This window comes from Myotis brandtii, unplaced genomic scaffold (assembly GCF_000412655.1).
Source record: "Myotis brandtii unplaced genomic scaffold, ASM41265v1 scaffold104, whole genome shotgun sequence".
Lineage (NCBI taxonomy): Eukaryota > Metazoa > Chordata > Mammalia > Chiroptera > Vespertilionidae > Myotis > Myotis brandtii.
In genome coordinates this window covers 887,769-907,971 of record NW_005353497.1, presented here as the reverse complement: position 1 = coordinate 907,971, position 20,203 = coordinate 887,769, and the positions used below count along the sequence as shown (strand labels likewise).

At 37.0% G+C, this 20,203-nt stretch overlaps 1 protein-coding gene across 1 annotated transcript; it reads left to right on the top strand.

Moving 5' to 3' along the window:
* Nucleotides 1-4,408: 4,408 nt before the first annotated feature.
* IVNS1ABP (influenza virus NS1A binding protein) lies at nt 4,409-19,482 on the top strand. The gene is made up of 14 exons (XM_014538105.1): nt 4,409-4,637; nt 5,546-5,674; nt 5,857-6,026; nt 6,364-6,439; nt 7,632-7,805; nt 8,133-8,258; nt 9,601-9,708; nt 13,371-13,500; nt 13,724-13,948; nt 14,392-14,513; nt 14,610-14,736; nt 14,819-14,950; nt 15,080-15,253; nt 17,265-19,482. The coding sequence occupies exons 2-14, from the start codon at nt 5,564-5,566 to the stop codon at nt 17,516-17,518; spliced, it is 1,929 nt and encodes a 642-aa protein (XP_014393591.1). The 5' UTR covers nt 4,409-4,637; nt 5,546-5,563; the 3' UTR covers nt 17,519-19,482.
* Nucleotides 19,483-20,203: the final 721 nt, after the last annotated feature.

The window sequence follows — 20,203 nt, the reverse complement described above, 5'->3', positions numbered from 1 at the left end:
GAGGCCTGGGGCTGCAGGGCCAGCCAGTCGGTCACCGGGGCGCGCTCGCCCCAAGAAACCGGTGGAGAGGGTTGCTCTTTTCCCAGCCTTCTGCACACCTTGCCTTTGCTTACAAGCGCCCAGGAAGGTATCCGGCAGTGTCAGATTGAGAGATGAGCGTAGGGAAACTTGAACCACAAAGACTTGAGAAATAGATTTACTTTTCCCCAGCTCGTCGTGCACAGATCTTTGTGTGAGACAGCTGACATTTGAAAACGATAGCAGGTAGACATCCGATGCCTAAAAGGCGCATTTTTGGTGTCCTAAAGTCTGATAGTGATGGAGGGTTAGGACACCCTGGCCTCAAGCTGTTCTTTGAGGACGTGTGTGTGTGTGTGTGTGTGTGTTTTGGATCGTCTGCTTGTAATAAAGAACAGCTCTGGAAGCCTAGTGCTATTCTAACAGTTGAGCATGTGCAGCATGGACCAGACGGTATTTTCTTTTAGCAATTCTAGCTCTGGCGGTTGGTTAAAGGATAACAAAATACTAACGAAGTTCGTAGGCATAGTCCTGCTGAAATTTCTGGCTTCAAGATGCCAAGGAGCAGTTAGTTGTATTTGTACACCTGGAGATGAGGCAAACACTGACTGTTTAGAATGCGATTGAGAAGAGTATGTCCCCTAGCAGACTACTTATCAAATGTCTATAATTTGGTAGCTGGAGTTTTGTAAAAGGGACTAGGACTAGTGCCACTGACCAAAAAGAGACCCAGAATGGTTTTCCTTTGTATATTCCTAATGGAGTACAGCTCTGGTTAATAGATATTAATTTCTTAGTTTATCGTTCTATTTTTCTAACCCACCCCCCTTCTCCCTCCCCCCAAGACAAAACATTCCAGGTTTTGTTTAGCTTTAAATTGGTGGGGTTTTGGCCACTTACTTTGGGGTGGGATTTTGCAGTCCTTGCTTGAAAGATATTTCAAGTAGCAATTGGATGTGGTTTTGCAAGTAAGTGTTTTTTACTGAAAAAGTTTTGTTAAGGAAATGTCTTAATCGTTGTCACTTACATCAAGTACCACTAAAAATAATTGCATTGACTTTTCAACAGTATGGCTGTATAATGAAATCTACTGAAGGAATTCTTAAAAGTTGGGGGTCTTCCAACTTTTTTGTGCTAGAGTGTAAATGGAGGAATTATGAGTAAGGGAGTGATTTCTGGGTATTTATTGCTGTTAGAACCACAGAAAATACATGCCTATGCTCACTTCAATTTCAATTACCACCTTGTAAACAATTTCAGAACCTATACCTGTATCAATATTCTGACACTTGTGGTATCAACCCTAATGCTCAACAGGTACCTTAGCATTATAATGTCCCAAAGCAAATTTCTCTCTTCTTTCCTAACTTTCAGCATGCAGCAAACTAAAATGACTGTTATGTCTTTTGGAATTTTGATTTTGATAATGATGCCACATATCCAAGCTAAAATATCCTTACTGCCTTAGGATAAGCATGGGTATATAATATCTGTACTTCATTTTCCTGCATTCATCGTTTTACCCTTCCTGCAGACTATCCACACATTTCTGCTAGTGTCCTATGCTTAACTTGCTAAAATCCTTTTATGGCCTCCAGCATTATTTAAACCTAGCATTCTTTTCTCGCATTTCCTCTCCTGCGAACTGCAATCTAGTGAACAGAAATAGCTACAGTTTCTGGAATGTGTGTGCTGTCATTTTCCCTTTTTTGTTTGAGCTGTCTGTCAGGTTGGTCTGCATAGCGTTAAGGCTGAGGAGTGGAGTTAACTTTATTGTGTCATGAGCACCCCATTCCAGATTGTGCCTGCCATATGCTTGGTGCCATGAATGTTTGTGGGATGAAAAATACAGAATAGTGAGGTCAAAAACATGGAGCCAAGTGGGTCTGCCTGGTGACTTCTGATATGGATGGATGGTGATAGTAGTTTCATAGATGACACTGGGAATCTATAACTTCTGGTTTTAAAAAGATTCATTCATTGGTTTACTTTATATTATAAAGTCCTTTAAAAATGGAGTTGGTTGCTATTTTATGTGAGTTGACTGCCCTCAAAGGATTGCCTTGAAGCTTAAATGTTTGTGATTTGCTTCAAAGTTTTAAGGATGCTTTGAAAGTTTGATAAGGTTTTATCTTGCTCTTCTTACTGAAGGCTGAGAAAAATGGAGGTAGGGGGAGAGGGGGGGCAATATTGTGCCTACTTTTTCAAAACTCTTTGATAAGACCTGTTGAATTGTATTTCAGTTAAGCTCATCTTTTTTGGGGCTGTGGTAACATGTGAATTTCTGGAAGTTACTAAAGAAGTTTAATTATTCATTTATGAGTGTTCTCCCTTTTCTTGAACTGGCCATATTAAGGAACTGAAGTATATTTACCAGAATATATTGTATTTGATCTCGGTTTCAATTTTAAAAGTGGGTTAGTCAAATGTATATTTTAAATATCTATCAAACAAAAGTCCAAGTTTTATACTTTCACAGAAACTCTGGGATGGTGGGACTTTTGGTTTGGCTTTTCAAAGGAAAAGAGTTCTCCCTACTTTTTTATGCCACTGGTTTTTGAGCTTGAGTTTCATAGACCAAAAGTAAGATTTTTCTGTGAATTTTTGCAATAGTTTAAAACTCTCAATTTGCTCAGTCTTACTTTAGGGAAAACCAATGTGAATTTTTGAAAGACATGTTTTGCTATAACCCCTTAACTTGAGGGTGGGTGAGAGTAGGGACATATATGAGGACAGCACTTGAATAAAGTAAGTTTGCTACATAAACTTAAATGTTAAGTGGACTTGGACTAGCTTTTAAAATCAAGTAAGGTTGTACTTATGAGTAGACATTAAAGTGATGTTCATATTAAGACCTTGATGTACTAGAAAATCAAGTACTAAATGTAGTGGACTCACTCTATTGCAAAACTAGTAATACTGTACAAATTCATATTCCAAGAGTTGCTCCAAAAATTCTCTAATGTGTTCTCCCAAAGGACTGAAGTGATTTTAATCATCTGATTTTGTTTTTAAAAATAAATTTCAAGTAGAACTTCAAATTGATTAAATATAAGTAGGTGCCATTTTATTGTTAGATGAAGACTAGTTTACAAATGGTGAATAAAATTTGCCAAAGTTTAAAATATTTATAAACCTCCATATATAATGTTTTTGGTTTTTCAAAGGGCACATTTTAATCATATCAACAGATTTGCTGGGCAGTTCACCTTCCACCCTTGTTTTAAGAGGAGCTTATGAAATTGAAGTGAGGAGTTATCAAATGTGTGTGTGGATTGGCCCTCTATATACCATATGTACAAAAATGTTCTTAATTTGAGCTGTCTTTGCAAAAAATGTTGAACAGTTTCTTTAAGATATAGTGTTTTCTATATGTATAGAGAATTGTGTGTCACTTGGGAAACATTTATTTTATTAGACTTGGTTTCTTAAGAAAAGCTGAATTAACTAATCTAGATAAAAGTGTAGAGCAGAGGAAATCAATATTACACCACAGTCCTAACTGAGTCAGAAGAATACTCAGGTTTCTGTGAAATAAGACCTAAGTTACACAGTTAGGTCATATGGGATCACACTCTGTTACAGATCGTATATGTGCTGAATTTAACACAAAAGGTTTGTTGAATTAGAACTGGACCAGACTCTAGTGATTATTTACCTTAACATGATTGCTAGATTTAGAATTGTAGGTTTGATTAATGTATAAGGAAAGTTTGGGTAATTTTAAGATGTCTGTTTAAAAAATTATCCACATCTTTCAAGTAATTTCTTAGTTCTGGTTTCCTGAATTAGTGGTGTAATAGCAGTTCAAGTGAATCTTTATATTTAAGTTTCTGGCTAAGTTGTTTTGGTAGAGGCTCTACCTTCAAGGGACCTTGAATCAAGGAAGATAAGCAGGCAACAGAAACACAACCCAGAACAGGCCAGCTGGAAGATGACACATACTTTTCAGAGAGGGTTCAGTATGTGGAGAAACTTACCTGGGGGGATTTGGAAGGGGCTCTCTGGAGCTAAAATTTCATCTGGCAGAGGTTGGATTAAGGGTATTCCAAGAAGGTACAGAGGCTAGGAAGTACAGAGCACATTTTGGGGAACAGTATATCTGGTTTGACTGTAACATTGTGTACATTTCTGGGAATGATGCCCAAGTTGCTTGCTGGCTGGTGAAAACAGAAAGATCACTTGTTTCTATGTTAAAAGGATTTAAAAAAAAATTAACCTGAGTAGTTGCTGATTAAATGAAAATGTTTATAAATAGTCACATTATATATGTTATTTTTTCTCTGTGCCATTTATGTCAAAATCTCTTCAAGATCACGACTTACTTTGTGTGATGTAATCTACCTAGATCGATGACATTCTGAATATCTAAAATTTTTCATTGTTACAGATTATGACGCATGATTATCACAGAAGAAATTCATGTCTATAGCTTTTAAGGACTTGATTACATCATTTCCAAGCCTGATAGTTTTGGAATCACCATTAGAGCTTAAGACACCTCTGCCTTCACTTCAACCACCTGTCTTCATACCTCAAAGAAGTGCTGAGTTTTAACACTCCTTTGTCCTTGAATTATTTAAGACATCCCAGAAATACATTTCTTACCAGTATAGAAGGTAAGTGAATATTCATGCCCAATGCAGCATTAAGACACCTTGCTTTTCTGAACACTGTACCAAGTACACTAAAAGCCTTTATAATTTTTATAAGGTGAAGAAGCCAGTAATTGCTTGTAGTAAAAACACATTTTTCTATTTTTTCTTTCTATTTTAAATTTGAATAAGTTACTTCAAACTGAAATCTCCTATTTTTGCCTTTTTAAAAAATTGATTTTTAGAGAGAGGGAGAGAAACATCGATGTGAGAATGAAACATCGATCAGCTGCCTCTTGCAGGCCCCCTACCAGGGATTGAGCTTGCAACCTGGGCATGTACCCTGACTGGAATCCAACTGAGCCAGGGCCTATTACTGCTTTTTAATGATCCATCTTGTATAGCCCATTAGTCAGTTGTTCACAAGAAAAGGTGAAGTGGAAACTTTAAAAGAACATAAGTTTCTATCATGTATTCCTGTGATTTAGGATATATGAAACCTGCATAGAGAACAGAATTTAAATTCATCTTACATATCAGTTTTTCTCATTTGTGGGTAAAGGAATAACAGTTTAAAACCTACACATGAGGACCAACTCACAGCTATCCAAGCTTTTCTTTTGCTTGTGGGATGGGTTTGGATAGGGCTGGGTTTACATTTCTTTCCCTTTACAATGACTGTGTTAATAGACATGGAAATGGCCACAACTGCTGAGATACACAGTACTGTATGGATCCTTAAAAAGATGACCAAAGCGTAGGAGTACAAAGACCTGGACATTCAGTGCCAGTGTTGTTTCAGTAATGCTTTTGTATGATAAAATTTTTTTTGTTGATAGGATGGAATTTGAAAATAAAGATAATTGTATTACTCTTTAAAATATAAAAATCACTGTTCACAAGTAAAATAACCATTTCTTTTTGTCCTTCAGGCAAATTTATAAGGAAAAATGATTCCCAATGGATATTTAATGTTTGAAGATGAAAATTTCATTGAGTCTTCTGTTGCCAAATTAAATGCCCTGAGGAAAAGTGGCCAGTTCTGTGATGTTCGACTTCAGGTAGTTAAAACTTAATTGGAAACTTACGGAATTGGTATTTATTACTAAAGGCCGAAAGAACTTGGATTTACTTATTTCCTCATTCATAGGAAGCATTTAATGAAATAACTTTTAAAAAGAATGATTAGCTAGGGAAATTCGTAGTCGACAATGTTTCTGACTTTAATTCCTCATAATTTTAGGTCTGCGGCCATGAGATGTTAGCACACAGAGCGGTCCTGGCTTGCTGCAGTCCATATTTATTTGAAATCTTCAATAGTGACAGTGATCCTCATAGAGTTTCTCATGTTAAGTTCGATGATCTCAATCCAGAAGCTGTTGAAGTCTTGTTGAATTATGCCTACACTGCACAGTAAGTTTTTTGAAGTCATTCATATAATCAGAAATGTCATCAGGAAAATCCACGTTTCTCTAGATCAGGGATGGGGAACTGCGGGCTGTATAAGGCCCACAAAATCATTTGGTCTGGCCCTGCCAAGGCAATAGAGGTGAGTTAATTAAAAGTTTGACCAAATATAGCAGGCTAATTTTTAAGTTGATAATTTTGTATGGCCCACAAATGATGTTATAAACATCCAAATGGCCGTTGGCAGAAAAAAGGTTTCCCACCCCTGCTCTAGGTTTAAATTAAGAATCTGTTTTAAGGCCTTGGTATGTGAAATGATAAAGACCTTTTTTTTTTTTAATAGGTTGAAAGCTGATAAGGAATTAGTAAAAGATGTTTATTCTGCAGCCAAAAAGCTGAAGATGGACCGAGTAAAGCAGGTAGAGTGCCAGAAGTAATCCACAAAGACTACTGTTGTCAGGGAGTCTTATTATTTAGAATCCATATCTTGTTATTTGTTAGTCTCAAGAACTTAAGAGTCTTCTTTTTCCTCTAGAGAACTGAATATGCTATTTTAACTGCAGGTGTGGTAATGTAGCAAGGTCACACCTCCTCTCGGATAATATGGGCTAAAATCTTGTTTTTCCAACAGTCTTCTCTGGCAGAGTGTCTGTTAGTCTCTGATAGCATGAATTAAAATATTGTTTTTCTTAAATTATTCACATAACCTTAATTCTTTGCTCATTTGTTTTTTTAAAAAAAATATCGGGATGATGTTCTAACCAATGGAGCTATCCAGTCAGAGCAATTCTTTGTTCTTTTATTCTTCTTGGTTTTTTAAAAGTATTACTTCTAGAATTTAACACCATTGAGAAGTGCTTAATAATTCATATGAGGAAAGCATTTAATCCTCTATGGTGGGGGTCAGTAAACTGCAACCCTCCCAACAGCTGCCTGTTTTTGTCAAGTTTTATTTGGAACATAGCTTTCATTTTCATATGATGTATGGCCACTTTCCACCTATAGTGACAGTTGAGTAGTAATAACAGAGGCAGTAGGCCTACAAGCCTAAAATACCTATCTGACCCTTCCCTTTAAGAAAGTTTCCTGGCCCCTCCTCTATAGCACTCCTCTGCTTAGGAATCCTTCCCTGGCTTATAGTACATAGCCCTCAGGTTAGCACTAGGTTTTTCCTAAGTAGTTGCTGTTTTTCCAAAAGTATTCCCTAATTATCTTTTGCTCCAGTCAAACTAAATTGCAACATCTACCCTACTTGCTATCTGCATTCTACACCATCATCTGTCCTGAAAAGCCGAGTTCAGATATTGCCTTTATGAAGCCTGATCTCATTATTCTAGTTGAAAATTGTACTTGTCTTAACATTTCATATGCATTATCATAGCATTTCAGTTTAGTACTTTTTTCCTTACCCAGTTTACACATGTGTATGGCATTCTTTGCTGTTCATTATTCATATAGTATAAATTGTTTCTTCCCACTGTTAAACTTGTTCTATTATGGCAGTGATTTTTTATTCATCTTTATATCTTTACATAATGCTTATTTATTGAGTATGAAATGCCTGTTAAATAAAATGTATGTAAATACTAGCACTCTTATTTGTTTTCCAAGGTTTGTGGCGATTACTTACTGTCTAGAATGGATGTTACCAGCTGCATCTCCTACCGAAACTTTGCAAGTTGTATGGGAGACTCCCGTTTGTTGAATAAGGTTGATGCTTATATTCAAGAGCATTTGTTACAAATTTCTGAAGAGGAAGAGTTTCTTAAACTTCCACGGCTAAAGGTAAGGAGTAAAATCTATAAAGAGATATATACTACTTAGCTCCAGGCATGGAATCTTTGTCTATGTTTCAAGAAAGTGAGTGATGGTTATAAAAAAGTCAGTACATTGAAATGATAGTTATTTTTCCCAGTGTAATGATTTTCTGCCAGTCAGTTTGTTTACTTCTTTGTTTTCTTGACTACTTAATTCTAATTCACAAGTTAGGGTAAATGCATGGAATGCAATTGGGCATCTTGACAGCTTTATTATGAAATTGAGAATTAAGCTGAAAATTGGAGGGTGAACACTGATCCATGTGTTACTGTTGTGTGTTTTTTCCAAATCCAGTTGGAGGTAATGCTTGAAGACAATGTTTGCTTGCCCAGCAATGGCAAATTGTATACAAAGGTAATCAACTGGGTGCAGCGTAGCATCTGGGAGAATGGAGACAGTCTGGAAGAGCTGATGGAAGAGGTTAGTTTTAAAGTAAATGGGATTCAACAATTCTTAAAAATTATTTTGCTATAACATGAAGGATTCCCTTTCACTTTTATTTTATAACCATGACCCTAAAGAATTTAAATTTTGCTATAGGTACCCCTAAGCTGAGAAACAGGGGGGGTGTCCAGGTGAGCTGAATGAACTGTTCAGTTTGGTCTTCTGCTTTTCTTTTTCTTTTTTTTTTAATTTCTTTGCTTATTATGTGCTATTAACTTTCTTTAAAGTAGCATGTAATTTGCTTTAGAAATGGGAGGTGGTACACTGAAATTTTCTGTAGATTCTTAATTTTTCTTCACAGGTTTTTGCTTTAAAATTGACAAGTAGGTAAAAGCTTCTAATGGTTGTTCCTCCCCGTTGATTTATCTCCCCATAGGTTTATTAACAAAACTAGGATACCCAAGACTGAAGAAACAAGAAGAAACCTCAAGTGTATTGACACGTAAAGAAGCAGCAGTCCTGCCCCAGTTCTCCTAAGAAAAATCCGCTGTGGGCAGAGAACGATGATGATTTAATGGTGTTTACTCCTTTACAGGATTCTTATCTTTAAAGCTTTGTGTTTTTCAATGGTGTTGTTCATACATAGTCACTCAACTTTGGCGTTTAAAAACCACGAAAGAAAAAAAATTAATGGAGAAATATTGGGAATTAAAATAGGCAGATGGAGCAGTGGAGTGACTTTGAGTTTATCCCTCCACTTAAGCCTTTCAGGTTCACTAATGGCTTACCAAATCTGTTAGACCTTTAAAAATACTGTTATCATTATGTTCTGAAAAGGCTAACAGGCGATCTTTAAGTTAATGGTTTTCCATTTTAAAGTCAGATGCATTCGCCATGTATTTGCATCTGTTAAAGGAAGCACTCTACAGCTTGTTTGAATTTTTGAATTTGTTTTTCTTGACATTGCCTATAGGACAGAAATATGTTTATGCAAATTAGACCACTTATCCTCAGAGGTGTAAACCATATTCAGTATTTTATTGTAAATATGTATACTCTTTAAGACCTTATATATTGTACTAGTGCCTTTTTTCTTAATGCTATATAATAGAAGCTATGAAAAAAAAATGAAGATTTCTTTCATGCCAATCAAGCCAAGGACTCTTCAGCCAGGATTAGAAGATTCTGTATTTTTTTATTTTTAAAATTTTTACAACCATGACATGTATTTTCTTTGCTTCGGGATCCTGCCAGAGTAAGATGTCAAGAAGCTCAAGAAGCACACTGGAGGTTACCTTGAGGCGGTTGTGTGATCTGCGGACTAGAGGTGTAGCCATGGAGACAGTAGCCACATGGGTGTTCTGTTGCTGTTTTGCAGGTTCAAACCTTGTACTACTCAGCTGATCACAAGCTGCTTGATGGGAACCTACTAGATGGACAGGCTGAGGTGTTTGGCAGTGATGATGACCACATTCAGTTTGTGCAGGTACACGTTGCACATCTGAGGTAACCTCAGGTTGAAATTTGATTAGAGCATTTTATAGTATACTGAAATTTTCCTTTAATAAAGGAAAGTGGAAGAATTTCACTGGTATGACTGGACAGAAACATTTTTGGGAGAAAACAAGCATACCTTCGAGTTACGACCATTTTTGCCACATAAAAAAGAATTCAATTAACTCAACAAATTAGGAAACCCCATTTAGAATTTTTCTCAATAGCATTTAAAAAATAGTAAGAAAAATTGCAAATAAGGTTAAGCAATGTAGAAGTTATTTAGTTAGAAAAATAGTTGTTTGCAACAGGAATGACAATTAAATAGATTAAATTTTTTTAAAAAATCTCAGATGTAAATTTTTTTAGTTTATGGACAAATAACAGAGAAACTTGCACAAATCCTAAATGTCACATAATGATGAACACACAAGTTTAAATACTACACGGGTCAAGAAGAGAAGATTTCTAGTGTTCTGGGAGTTTTCCTCTTGCCCCTTCTGTATCACTGCTCTACACTACCCCCAGAGGAAACCACTATCCTAACTTCTGAAACAATAGGCTAGTTAGCCTATGTTTGAAGTTTACATACCTATAGTATGTATTCCTCTTTTGGCCTTTAGCTCAACATTGTATTTATGATGGATAAAGTAGGCAGAGTTGACCCAGTTTAAGGGGTGTTCTCCTTTAATGATTAGAAGACAAATGATAGATTCAGGTGTAACCTGTAAGGTGGTGATGTCAGATGTTCTGTGTTAACGGCTGAATATCTTTATTTTCAGAAAAAGTTTTTGGGTGTGAAGTTAACATTTTCCAAAAGTACTCTTGGAATAAACAAAGGTTGAATGCCTGTGTGGCAGGCCCTGTGTTAGATATGGGGACATAAAAATGTGTAAGAGACGGTTTCTACTTGTAGGACCTTATAGAAGTAGGTAAAACAATACAGACTTATAAGACTTATCTACTTTAAGGTATAAAGGTAGGGCTTAGTGGAGTCAAGAGGAGAGAAACTGGGGAAATTACACAAGAGAGTCATGGAGGATTAGAAGAGTCTGCATAACAGATGGAAGTGTGAGAGATAGCAAAGAGTCTCCAAGGATGATACACTTGGAATTGCAGGTCACAAGACGGGATGTAGGTAAATGTCACCTGTATGGGGCTTATATTTTATCCTACAAATAGTGGGGAACTTTCAGAGAATTTTAGACAAGGGAATAAAATGATATGAACAGATGTATTTCACAACAGTAGAGGGGTGGGTTAAATTATGGTACTTCTATAGACCAAAGATCTGTGTATTAATCATGTTTTTAGGCAAATGTTTAACTATCAGGTGGTAGCCTGTGGATTGTGGGATTCCAGCTGATTTGTGTTTTTTGTAACTTTACAAAATGATTGTATTAAACTTTTATTTTTATAACCAGGTACAGAGGTAGATTAAAGCTCATGAGACTAATTTGTATAGGCACGAAGGAAAAAGGATGGACTCTAGACATTTATGGTTAGAAAGGTTGAGACTGTCGTTTTTTATGATTGTTCAGATTAGGAAAATTAGGAAAGAATTTGAGAGTGAGTGGGATTCTGACACATGACTCCTTAGGAGGTAGTGCCATGAATAGAGATCATGAAGGAAAAAGAATGAAGGGACACACTAGGCTTCAGGAATAGGGACAGAAGTTGAGTAGCAGCCATTAGGAAGGTAGCACAGCCAGAATCACATAGTGTGTTAAAGGCTGGTTAACCCAGGAGGAGAAATTTTGAAGGAGGACCAAAGTGTCTGCTGCAGAAGTCATGGAAGAGAAGGTCAGGGATACCTCTCCTACATTAGTTTTAGGAAACCACTTACTAGTAACCTTGAGTGGTTATAATTTCCAGAGTATTAAGGTTAAGAAACCCGTAGCGTGAGAGGCTGAAAAGGAAACAATTCCCAGAGGCCACCTCTTGGGCAGTCAGAGGCGAAGAAAGCATGGGCCACTGAGTGGGCTGGGTGGTAAAAGTAGATGTGGGAAAGTCTGAAGTTAGAAGGAATTATGTTTAAAATAAATAGAAAGGTGTTAACCAGCATTTCTGTATAAGGTGTGTTGATTCTAGAACACCAGCAGTCTTCATTGTTACTGTGCTTTCTCTCACATTGGTTTTCTCTCTAAACATCAGAACAGTTTTCTCAGTGTGATAAAAGCTCTTAATGTGAGCAAGGTCAATTTGTGATATTTTGGATCCCTTCTTCCCAGGTTGGATGCGGTTTTATATGCCTTATAATTCTAGTACCAGAGGGCAGTCTGTCATAGTAGAAAGAGTGGCTTTATACTTAGAATTCCTAATCTTTAGTTGTTATTGCCTTAAGCAATACGTATTTTCTCCAAGTTTCAGTATTTTTATCTATAAAATGGGTAGGTAGTATTGCCCTCATTGGAGTAAAAGAGATGATGTGAAAAAGTGCCTAATAATACCTAGGAATATAATAAATGTCCATATGGAATTTAATAACCATTTACATGGTACATTTTGTACCCTTTCTCAAAATAGTCTACATATGCTGTAACCACACTTGCTGAAGGGCGCAGACCAAACTTCAATCATTTTTTCACAGCTTTAAGTAGCTCCACAATCTTTTTTTCTATTGTTACATGGCTTTTTGCTTCCACTAGAAATAGCAATTTCCATTAAAAATTTTACCTGCCATGAGACTCTGACGCTGGGGACCAAAATAAGTGGATAGGCAGACTTGGCCAGGCACTGAAGGTGTAGGTGGTACCTGTTCTTTTGGCAGCTCCTCTCAGGGTAGTTAGTGTTGACTCTTCCAAGTCTCTGTGATCATGTGGTTTGGAAGTGTCATAGGCTAAAGTAACTGGAAGAAAATCATCAAAGGGAGCTCACACATGAGAACACAGTGTAATTCTCTTACTATCATTTGAAAATTTGCAACTTTGCCCATTTCTCCCTCCTTTAGTGTTCCTGGGTATTCTACTTTAGTGAATGGTTGGCTCTTTTAGTAGTATTGTTTCATTTCTGATTACTATTTTGTTTCGATGTAGTTTTATTTGTCTGGTAAACCGCTCTATAATACCTATAAGGTAGTCCTAAAGAAATATACTATTAAGTGTTTCTTGTATTTACCACTTTTTTTCCTGTAAAATACTTCGAGAGACTGGATGGATATTATTTATGTCTGCTCACTTTTTGCTGGCATTGTGTGAACATACCAGTACATACGATTTATTTAGGTGTGAATTTCATGAAGACAGTGGGTTAATGTGTTCTCAGTTAATTCATGCCATTTTAAATTTATAACTTCTTTTAGACTATTCTGTACTTAAGAATAAAGAGTATGTGAGTTTATGTGGGTTATGGGGTGGAGGCCTTCCTTTTTTTCCCTCCATTAAGGAATTGATACTTGACCCACAATATATTTCTTAATTGTTTGAATTGAGCTTTTTCTAACCAGGCAACTTGTGTAGTTGTTACTAAATGATGGAAACATACCTGTAATTTGTGCCAGTTGGAAATGTTGGTCTATGCTAAATTTAGGCATGCTATATCTGTCATGCATAGGTGAAGGATACTAAGTGTTTTTTCAGTGTTGTGAAATAGCAACACAGGTACACCAGGTATGGTCTTTGGCTAGGTTTCTGTAGCTGCCTTTTGATTTTGCAGAAAAAGCCACCACGTGAGAATGGCCATAAGCCGATAAGTAGCAGTTCCACTGGATGTCTCCCTTCTCCAAATGCCCCGGTACAAAGCCCTAAGCACGAGTGGAAAATCATTGCTTCAGAAAAGACTTCAAGTAAGTGCATTATACTTACAATAGTGTCTAAAATGTAGTTATTTTTTTAAGGAGTGGAACCATTTTAGTACTTTCAAATTGAGGAAAAAACTCAGAAGCAACTAAGTTTGGAATACAATAGCAGATTGTTCCTGCCTGGAATCTGGAGTCCAATTCAGGATTGCATAGCAGCCAAATGTAATAATAACTGCATCCTAAACATTGACTTCTTGTGCTTTTACAGATAACACTTACTTGTGCCTGGCTGTGCTGGATGGTGTATTCTGTGTCATTTTCCTTCACGGGCGAAACAGCCCACAGAGCTCACCAACAAGTACTCCAAAACTAACTAAAAGTTTAAGCTTTGAGATGCAGCCTGATGAGCTGATAGAAAAGCCCATGTCGCCTATGCATTATGCACGGTCTGGCCTGGGGACGGCGGAGATGAACGGCAAACTCATAGCTGCAGGTAAGAGCAAGGAGGGTGATTTCTTATCGGAAACCAACCAGCCAAACCTCCAGTGGGCATTTTACACTTTGTGACATGCAAACTTTGGAAGAGAGGGTTTAATACGCCTTCTTGCTTGGCACTCCACTTTACCACACTGTAAGACAACAGAGAAATAAGTAAATACTGTTGTATTGTCTAACCTTTGACGTAGTGTCTCTGATTCTTAAAAAACACTATAAAGTGGGTAAATTGTTCTCTCCTCATTTTCAGACCAACACCAAGCCATTTAGTCATAATGATACTTATAAGCCCTTAATTATGAAACAAACTAGTGGGGCCTTATAAGTTTGTGGATAAAAATTATTTTTCTCACTGTGCTGATTACTTCTAAGCCATTCTGGACCAGAAACTCTCATCCAGTTTAATATTGTAAATGTAAATCTTTATGGTTCTTTTTTTAGGGGGCTATAACAGAGAGGAATGTCTTCGAACAGTTGAATGCTACGATCCACATACAGATCATTGGTCCTTCCTTGCTCCCATGAGAACACCAAGAGCTCGATTTCAAATGGCTGTACTGATGGTCAGTGCATTATGTTTCAGGAAAAAGCAATCCTTATTTGGCTTTTTCTCATAACTTGAGAATGGCAGAAATGATAATCTCTCACTTTTGGTCTAGGGTCAGCTTTATGTGGTTGGTGGATCGAATGGCCACTCAGATGACCTGAGTTGTGGAGAGATGTATGATCCAAACATAGATGATTGGATTCCTGTTCCAGAATTGAGAACTAACCGCTGTAATGCAGGTAATAACACTTTTCTCCTAAGATAGTCAGTGTTTAAATGTGACAAATTATCAATGTGTAACCTTATTTTATACTCACATAGGAGTGTGTGCTCTAAATGGGAAATTATACATCCTTGGTGGCTCTGATCCATATGGTCAGAAAGGACTGAAAAATTGTGAAGTTTTTGATCCTATAACAAAATCATGGACAAGCTGTGCTCCCCTGAACATTCGTAAGTTCACTTTTTCCCCCTTAAAGTTGTTTTTTTTATTTTTTCCTAAAAAGACCTCTGAATCAATAATATGTGTAGTACACACATTTTTGGGAGATAGAATAATTTTGGTTTGACTTGATTTTATAGGTAGACACCAGTCTGCAGTCTGTGAGCTTGGTGGTTATTTGTACATAATTGGAGGTGCAGAGTCTTGGAATTGCCTGAGCACCGTAGAACGTTACAATCCTGAAAATAACACCTGGACTTTAATTGCGCCCATGAATGTGGCTCGAAGAGGAGCTGGGGTAGCTGTTCTGGACGGTGAGTATTGGGGTTTGGAGAGGTGAGGAGTAGGAAATGGCAAAGGTTTGTTTCAAAATTCTAAGAGAATGTCAGTGACAACTATATGCTTGTATAATTAAGAATTCAGAAGCTGCCATCTTTTCTGATGCAGTGGGGATTGGTGATTTCTTTTTTAGAAATGCCTTTATCAGAAACTCAGTACTTGATATAAAGTAAATATATCAATTTTGATAAGTTCACTGAGTTAAGTTGTAAGTCATTTTCTTTCATAAACCATACTCAAAATGCATCATTTTGAAGTTAGGAGTTTACTTCTTTAGAGCAAGAATTTTAAAGTATTTGATTTGCAAATCATCTAGATCTACTGTCTACTTGATACCTAATTGGAAGTAAAACTTCTATTTTTAAGAAGTCTTTCCAAGGCATTAAACTTTTAAGTTTTTATACAAACACAGCTTTCCTTTCACATGCAGTATATTTACATACAATTACTATAATGAATTTTTACATTGTTTTTGGAACAAAAGCAGAATATTAATAAGCTTGTGGCTCAGCTGGTGAAAGTATGATCTGTAGCCTCTATGAGCCTTCTCAATTATTTTACAACTACAGCAAACCCTTCAAATAACGTTTCTTTATAACATGATGAGATGCCATAGGAACTCAACTCTTGTTTATAGTCTATGGTAAAATTACTTTTGTTAAATGTCTTTCACTTAAAGTTCTAGAACCTATTAACAACATTAAGTGAGGGCCTAATTGTATATGGGTGCAGGTAGGAATGATGAATTTGAGAATCTGTACTAAAAAAAAATTTAAGTGACAGAATTTAATGCTAATATTTTGTTTGAAAATGTTAACTGCTCTGCATGTATATTTGAAAAGTCATAACTCTCAACTTTGTTTCCAAGAATACATTTCTTTACCAAACTCATTTTATATAATTGGAAAGGGTTCAGTTTTCTGAAATCTGCTTTTCTATTACTTCTTTTAAATTTTAGTTGTTACACACTAGACCAGCCGTGGGCAAACTACGGCCCGTGGGCCGGATCCGGCCCGTTTGAAATGAATAAAACTAAAAAAAAAAAAAGACCGTACCCTTTTATGTAATGATGTTTACTTTGAATTTATATTAGTTCACACAAACACTCCATCCATGCTTTTGTTCCGGCCCTCCGGTCCAGTTTAAGAACCCATTGTGGCCCTCGAGTCAAAAAGTTTGCCCACCCCTGCACTAGGCTAATACAGAAGTTCCAGTGCACAGAACTATTCTGGTTTGCAACTTACTAGCTGTGTCTTTAGGCAAGTTGTCCAACTTCTTTGTGCCTTGTTTCATCTGTGAAATGGCAATAATAGCAACTACCACATAGAATTGTTGTGAGAATTGCACTTTTGTTAAATGTTGCCCTCCCCTTAAATTGCCTAAGTTCCGTGTGCAGGTGGTTTTTATTGGTTTTATTCTATCTATATCCCCCATCTCTAGAGAGTGCTTGTCACCCTAGTGGGCATCCTATATAGTAAAAGCCTAATAGGCTAAGTGTCCAGTCGTCCGTTCACCCAATCAAAGCATAATATGCTAATGATATGCTAAAGTCGCTCAACTGTTTGCTATGACATGCACTGATCACCAGGGGGCAGACGCTCCTACCGGTGGGTTAGCTTGCTGCCAGGGTCCAGCCGAATGGGACTGAGCAAGACAGACCAGACATGCCCTGGAGCCCTCCTGCAATCCCTCCCCAGCTGGCCAACCTCTGGCATCCCTCCCTACCCCGATCATGCATCAGTGGAGTCCCTCAGCCTGGCCTGCACCATCATGCAATCCAGGACCCCTTGGGGGATGTCGGAGAGCCGGTTTCAGCCCGATCCCTCAGGACAGGCCGAGGGACCCCACTGGTGCACGAATTCATGCACTGGGCCTCTAGTGTAATAAATATTTCTGACAGACTGAAAAGGCATTTCTAAAACTACTGATTTTAGCAGATTTCAGGGTTCTCTTTATCTAGACTTATTTATCTCACTTCTCTTTTAGGAAAACTATTTGTAGGTGGCGGCTTTGATGGTTCTCACGCCATCAGCTGTGTGGAGATGTATGATCCAACTAGAAATGAATGGAAGATGATTGGAAACATGACTTCAGCAAGGAGCAATGCTGGGATTGCAGCTGTAGGGAACACCATTTATGCAGTGGGAGGATTTGATGGCAATGAATTTCTGAATACTGTAGAAGTCTATAACCTTGAGTCAAATGAGTGGAGCCCCTATACAAAGATTTTTCAGTTTTAACAAATTTAAGATTCTTTCAAACTAACAGGCTTAGTGATGTAATTGTGTTTAGTAGAGGTACATTTGTGAATAAGGAGGGTGGGTGGGTCTAGAGGTTGCTCACAGCAACACAAAGCTTTTGCATATTGCATATTATTAAACATGCTGTACATACTCTTTGTGTTATTGGGAAAGGAATGCAAAGTTGAAGATCTGTTTTGTGTATTTTTAGGGCTACTTTGGTTATTTTACTTTTTGGAACTTGTTACTGTAAAAGAATAAACCAAGAATTGATTGGGCACATCATTTCAAGAAGTCCCCTCACCCCCACATTTGTTTTGCCAATTTGCACATTAAATGGCTTTCCTCAAATGTGTATTAGGGCAAGAGGGGGTAGGGTATTAAGATCTAGGCATTTGGGTTTTTTAAGGGCCCTTTTTCAATAACTGGAACACTCTATAACAGAAGATACTTATTTAACTAGATGGCAATGACTTTTTCTTATTAAAAGAAAGCTGACATGCCTACCAAGATTTAATCTTGTATGATTGCCTTCTATAACTTTTTATATTCTCAGCAGAGTGCTTTACCTATTGAAGTAGGATATGGCACATTCAAATTACTGAAGTAGAATGGTAGACTTAAAGTATGCAGAGGGAGGTGTTTGTTTTACACAGCAGAATGCAAGGTTCGGGGCTTTTGCCTCAGCCACAATATTTTTGAGAATGAAGTACCAATGTTTATTTGAATGGAGCTGCTGAACAGTAACATAGCTGTAATTTTTATTTGAAACACTGATTTTAAATATTACTTTTTGAGGGTATTTCATATAGCAAGCCACTTAATATGTAACAGTAAAGAACAGTGACATATTTTATCTTATAATTCCTGTTTTTATCATTAACAAAATCCCAAATGGCAGCCCTTGATTTGTGAGAACAATTAATTTAAATTGTATTGGATTTATGAATGCAGCCTTTATTAGAACTATGTTTTTGTTCAGTTTTTCTATTCATATAGATAAATATTGGTTGGGTGACTTGGTATCTAGTATGTAGTGCTATACATATAACTTACGGTGCCAAAATTAGCACATCCAATTGCCTGCTGCTGATGCAAACATATTAAAGGTACTTTGCAGGAAATCTTTGCACCATGGGATTAATATGATAATGTTGTTTGTGTGCTCATTCATTACTGAAAGTCCTGGGGAAACTTATTTTTTCCAATAGCAATGAGCTTAAAGTATTTGGGAAAAAATATTCACCTGTCATCTTACATCTGAAATAAGGACTGATGTAAGGTTTTAAGGTTTCTTCTCACAGAGAGACACAGACACTACATTAAGCTAGTGTTTTCTAAACCAAAAGAGGCACACAGGAATCTAATGAGCCAGCTGGGACAAGATGACTATCCAGTGGTAGCTATTCTGGGTTAGGAAGAAAATGAGGTATTTTCTGCATATTTCACTGGCACTTTGACACCTTCCCTTTATCACACAAAAACCATCAGGAAAGGAAGTCAGTTCACCTAGTGGCTAGTTCCTGCCTATATCTATTGTTGGTTGTTCTGAACTAAAACTAGGTTGGCAAATCTGAGCCCAATGTGATAACTTCTTTTTTTAATGACTCTGTATATGTTCTATTTAACACAGGAAAATTAAGTTTAAGCAGCAAAATCCTTGAAATTCTCAGTTCCTAGGTAACACTTAAATGCAAATAATATGTGAGACTACTTTGGGTTAAAGTTTTCCTCTATTACCATTGATGCCAAATAGGTATTCTGGTGGCTAAAATATGTTTTTCAAGTATGTTTTGAATATAAGAAGCTTCCAATTAAAATTTTTTAACAGTATGGGTTTTGGAGTGATTGAGAAATAATATTGATAATAACCACAGTTGCAGTTCGTTTGTCATAATGCATAAAATGTACTAGGTCCCTAAAACAGTAGCAAAACTATAAAATACCTGTTTGAATTAACAAAACAATTGGTTATACCTGGTATGCCTCAGGCATGATTTTTTTTGTGTGACTTTTGAAGAGTTTTTATTTTCAGCTTGTATGCCATAAAAGCTTTACCATTACTCAACATGTTTCAGAATTTCTTACATGATCATATTTTTGAGGAGGAGCCCCTGGATTTGGGAACATGATGTAGTGCTAGAATCCTTGCTTAATACCTATAATCTCTCTGGGCCGCAGAATTCTTAAAGTTGAAGTAGGCAAAAGAGGAAGTACAATTAGGATATTTTTGCAACTCCAGAGTTACCTTTAGAAAAATATGAGTCACAGCCCAGCCAGTGTGGCTCAGTGGTTGAGTGTCAACCTATGAACCAGGAGGTTAACAGTTTGATTCCTGGTCAGGGCACATGCGCAGGTTGCGGGCTCGATCCTCAGTAAGGGGTGTGTGGGGGGCAGCCGATCAATGATTCTCATCAATGTTTCTCTCCCTCTCCCTTCCTCTCTGAAATCAATAAAATATTAAAAAAAAAAAAAAAGTATGAGTCACAGAAAACTAGTGTCAGGCATTTATTTGTATCCTACTATGTTCCAGAAAAGGATTTGAAGAGTCTTTTTACTAAGACATAAGATACAAGGTAAATTAACTGGGTGTAAAAGAGAACAATAAGCAAGGAAACACCAACATATGAATCTTAAATAATAGGGCCAAGCCACAAATTTGGTCCCATAAACAGGAGACTTGTG

Excerpts from the sequence above, each read along its gene's own strand:
- IVNS1ABP (XM_014538105.1), top strand. The coding sequence starts at position 5,564 with ATGATTCCCAATGGATATTTAATGTTTGAAGATGAAAATTTCATTGAG. Across the intron at positions 9,709-13,370 it reads ACCACATTCAGTTTGTGCAG|AAAAAGCCACCACGTGAGAA; the intron begins GTACACGTTGCA and ends TTGATTTTGCAG. Across the intron at positions 14,737-14,818 it reads AACTAACCGCTGTAATGCAG|GAGTGTGTGCTCTAAATGGG; the intron begins GTAATAACACTT and ends ATACTCACATAG.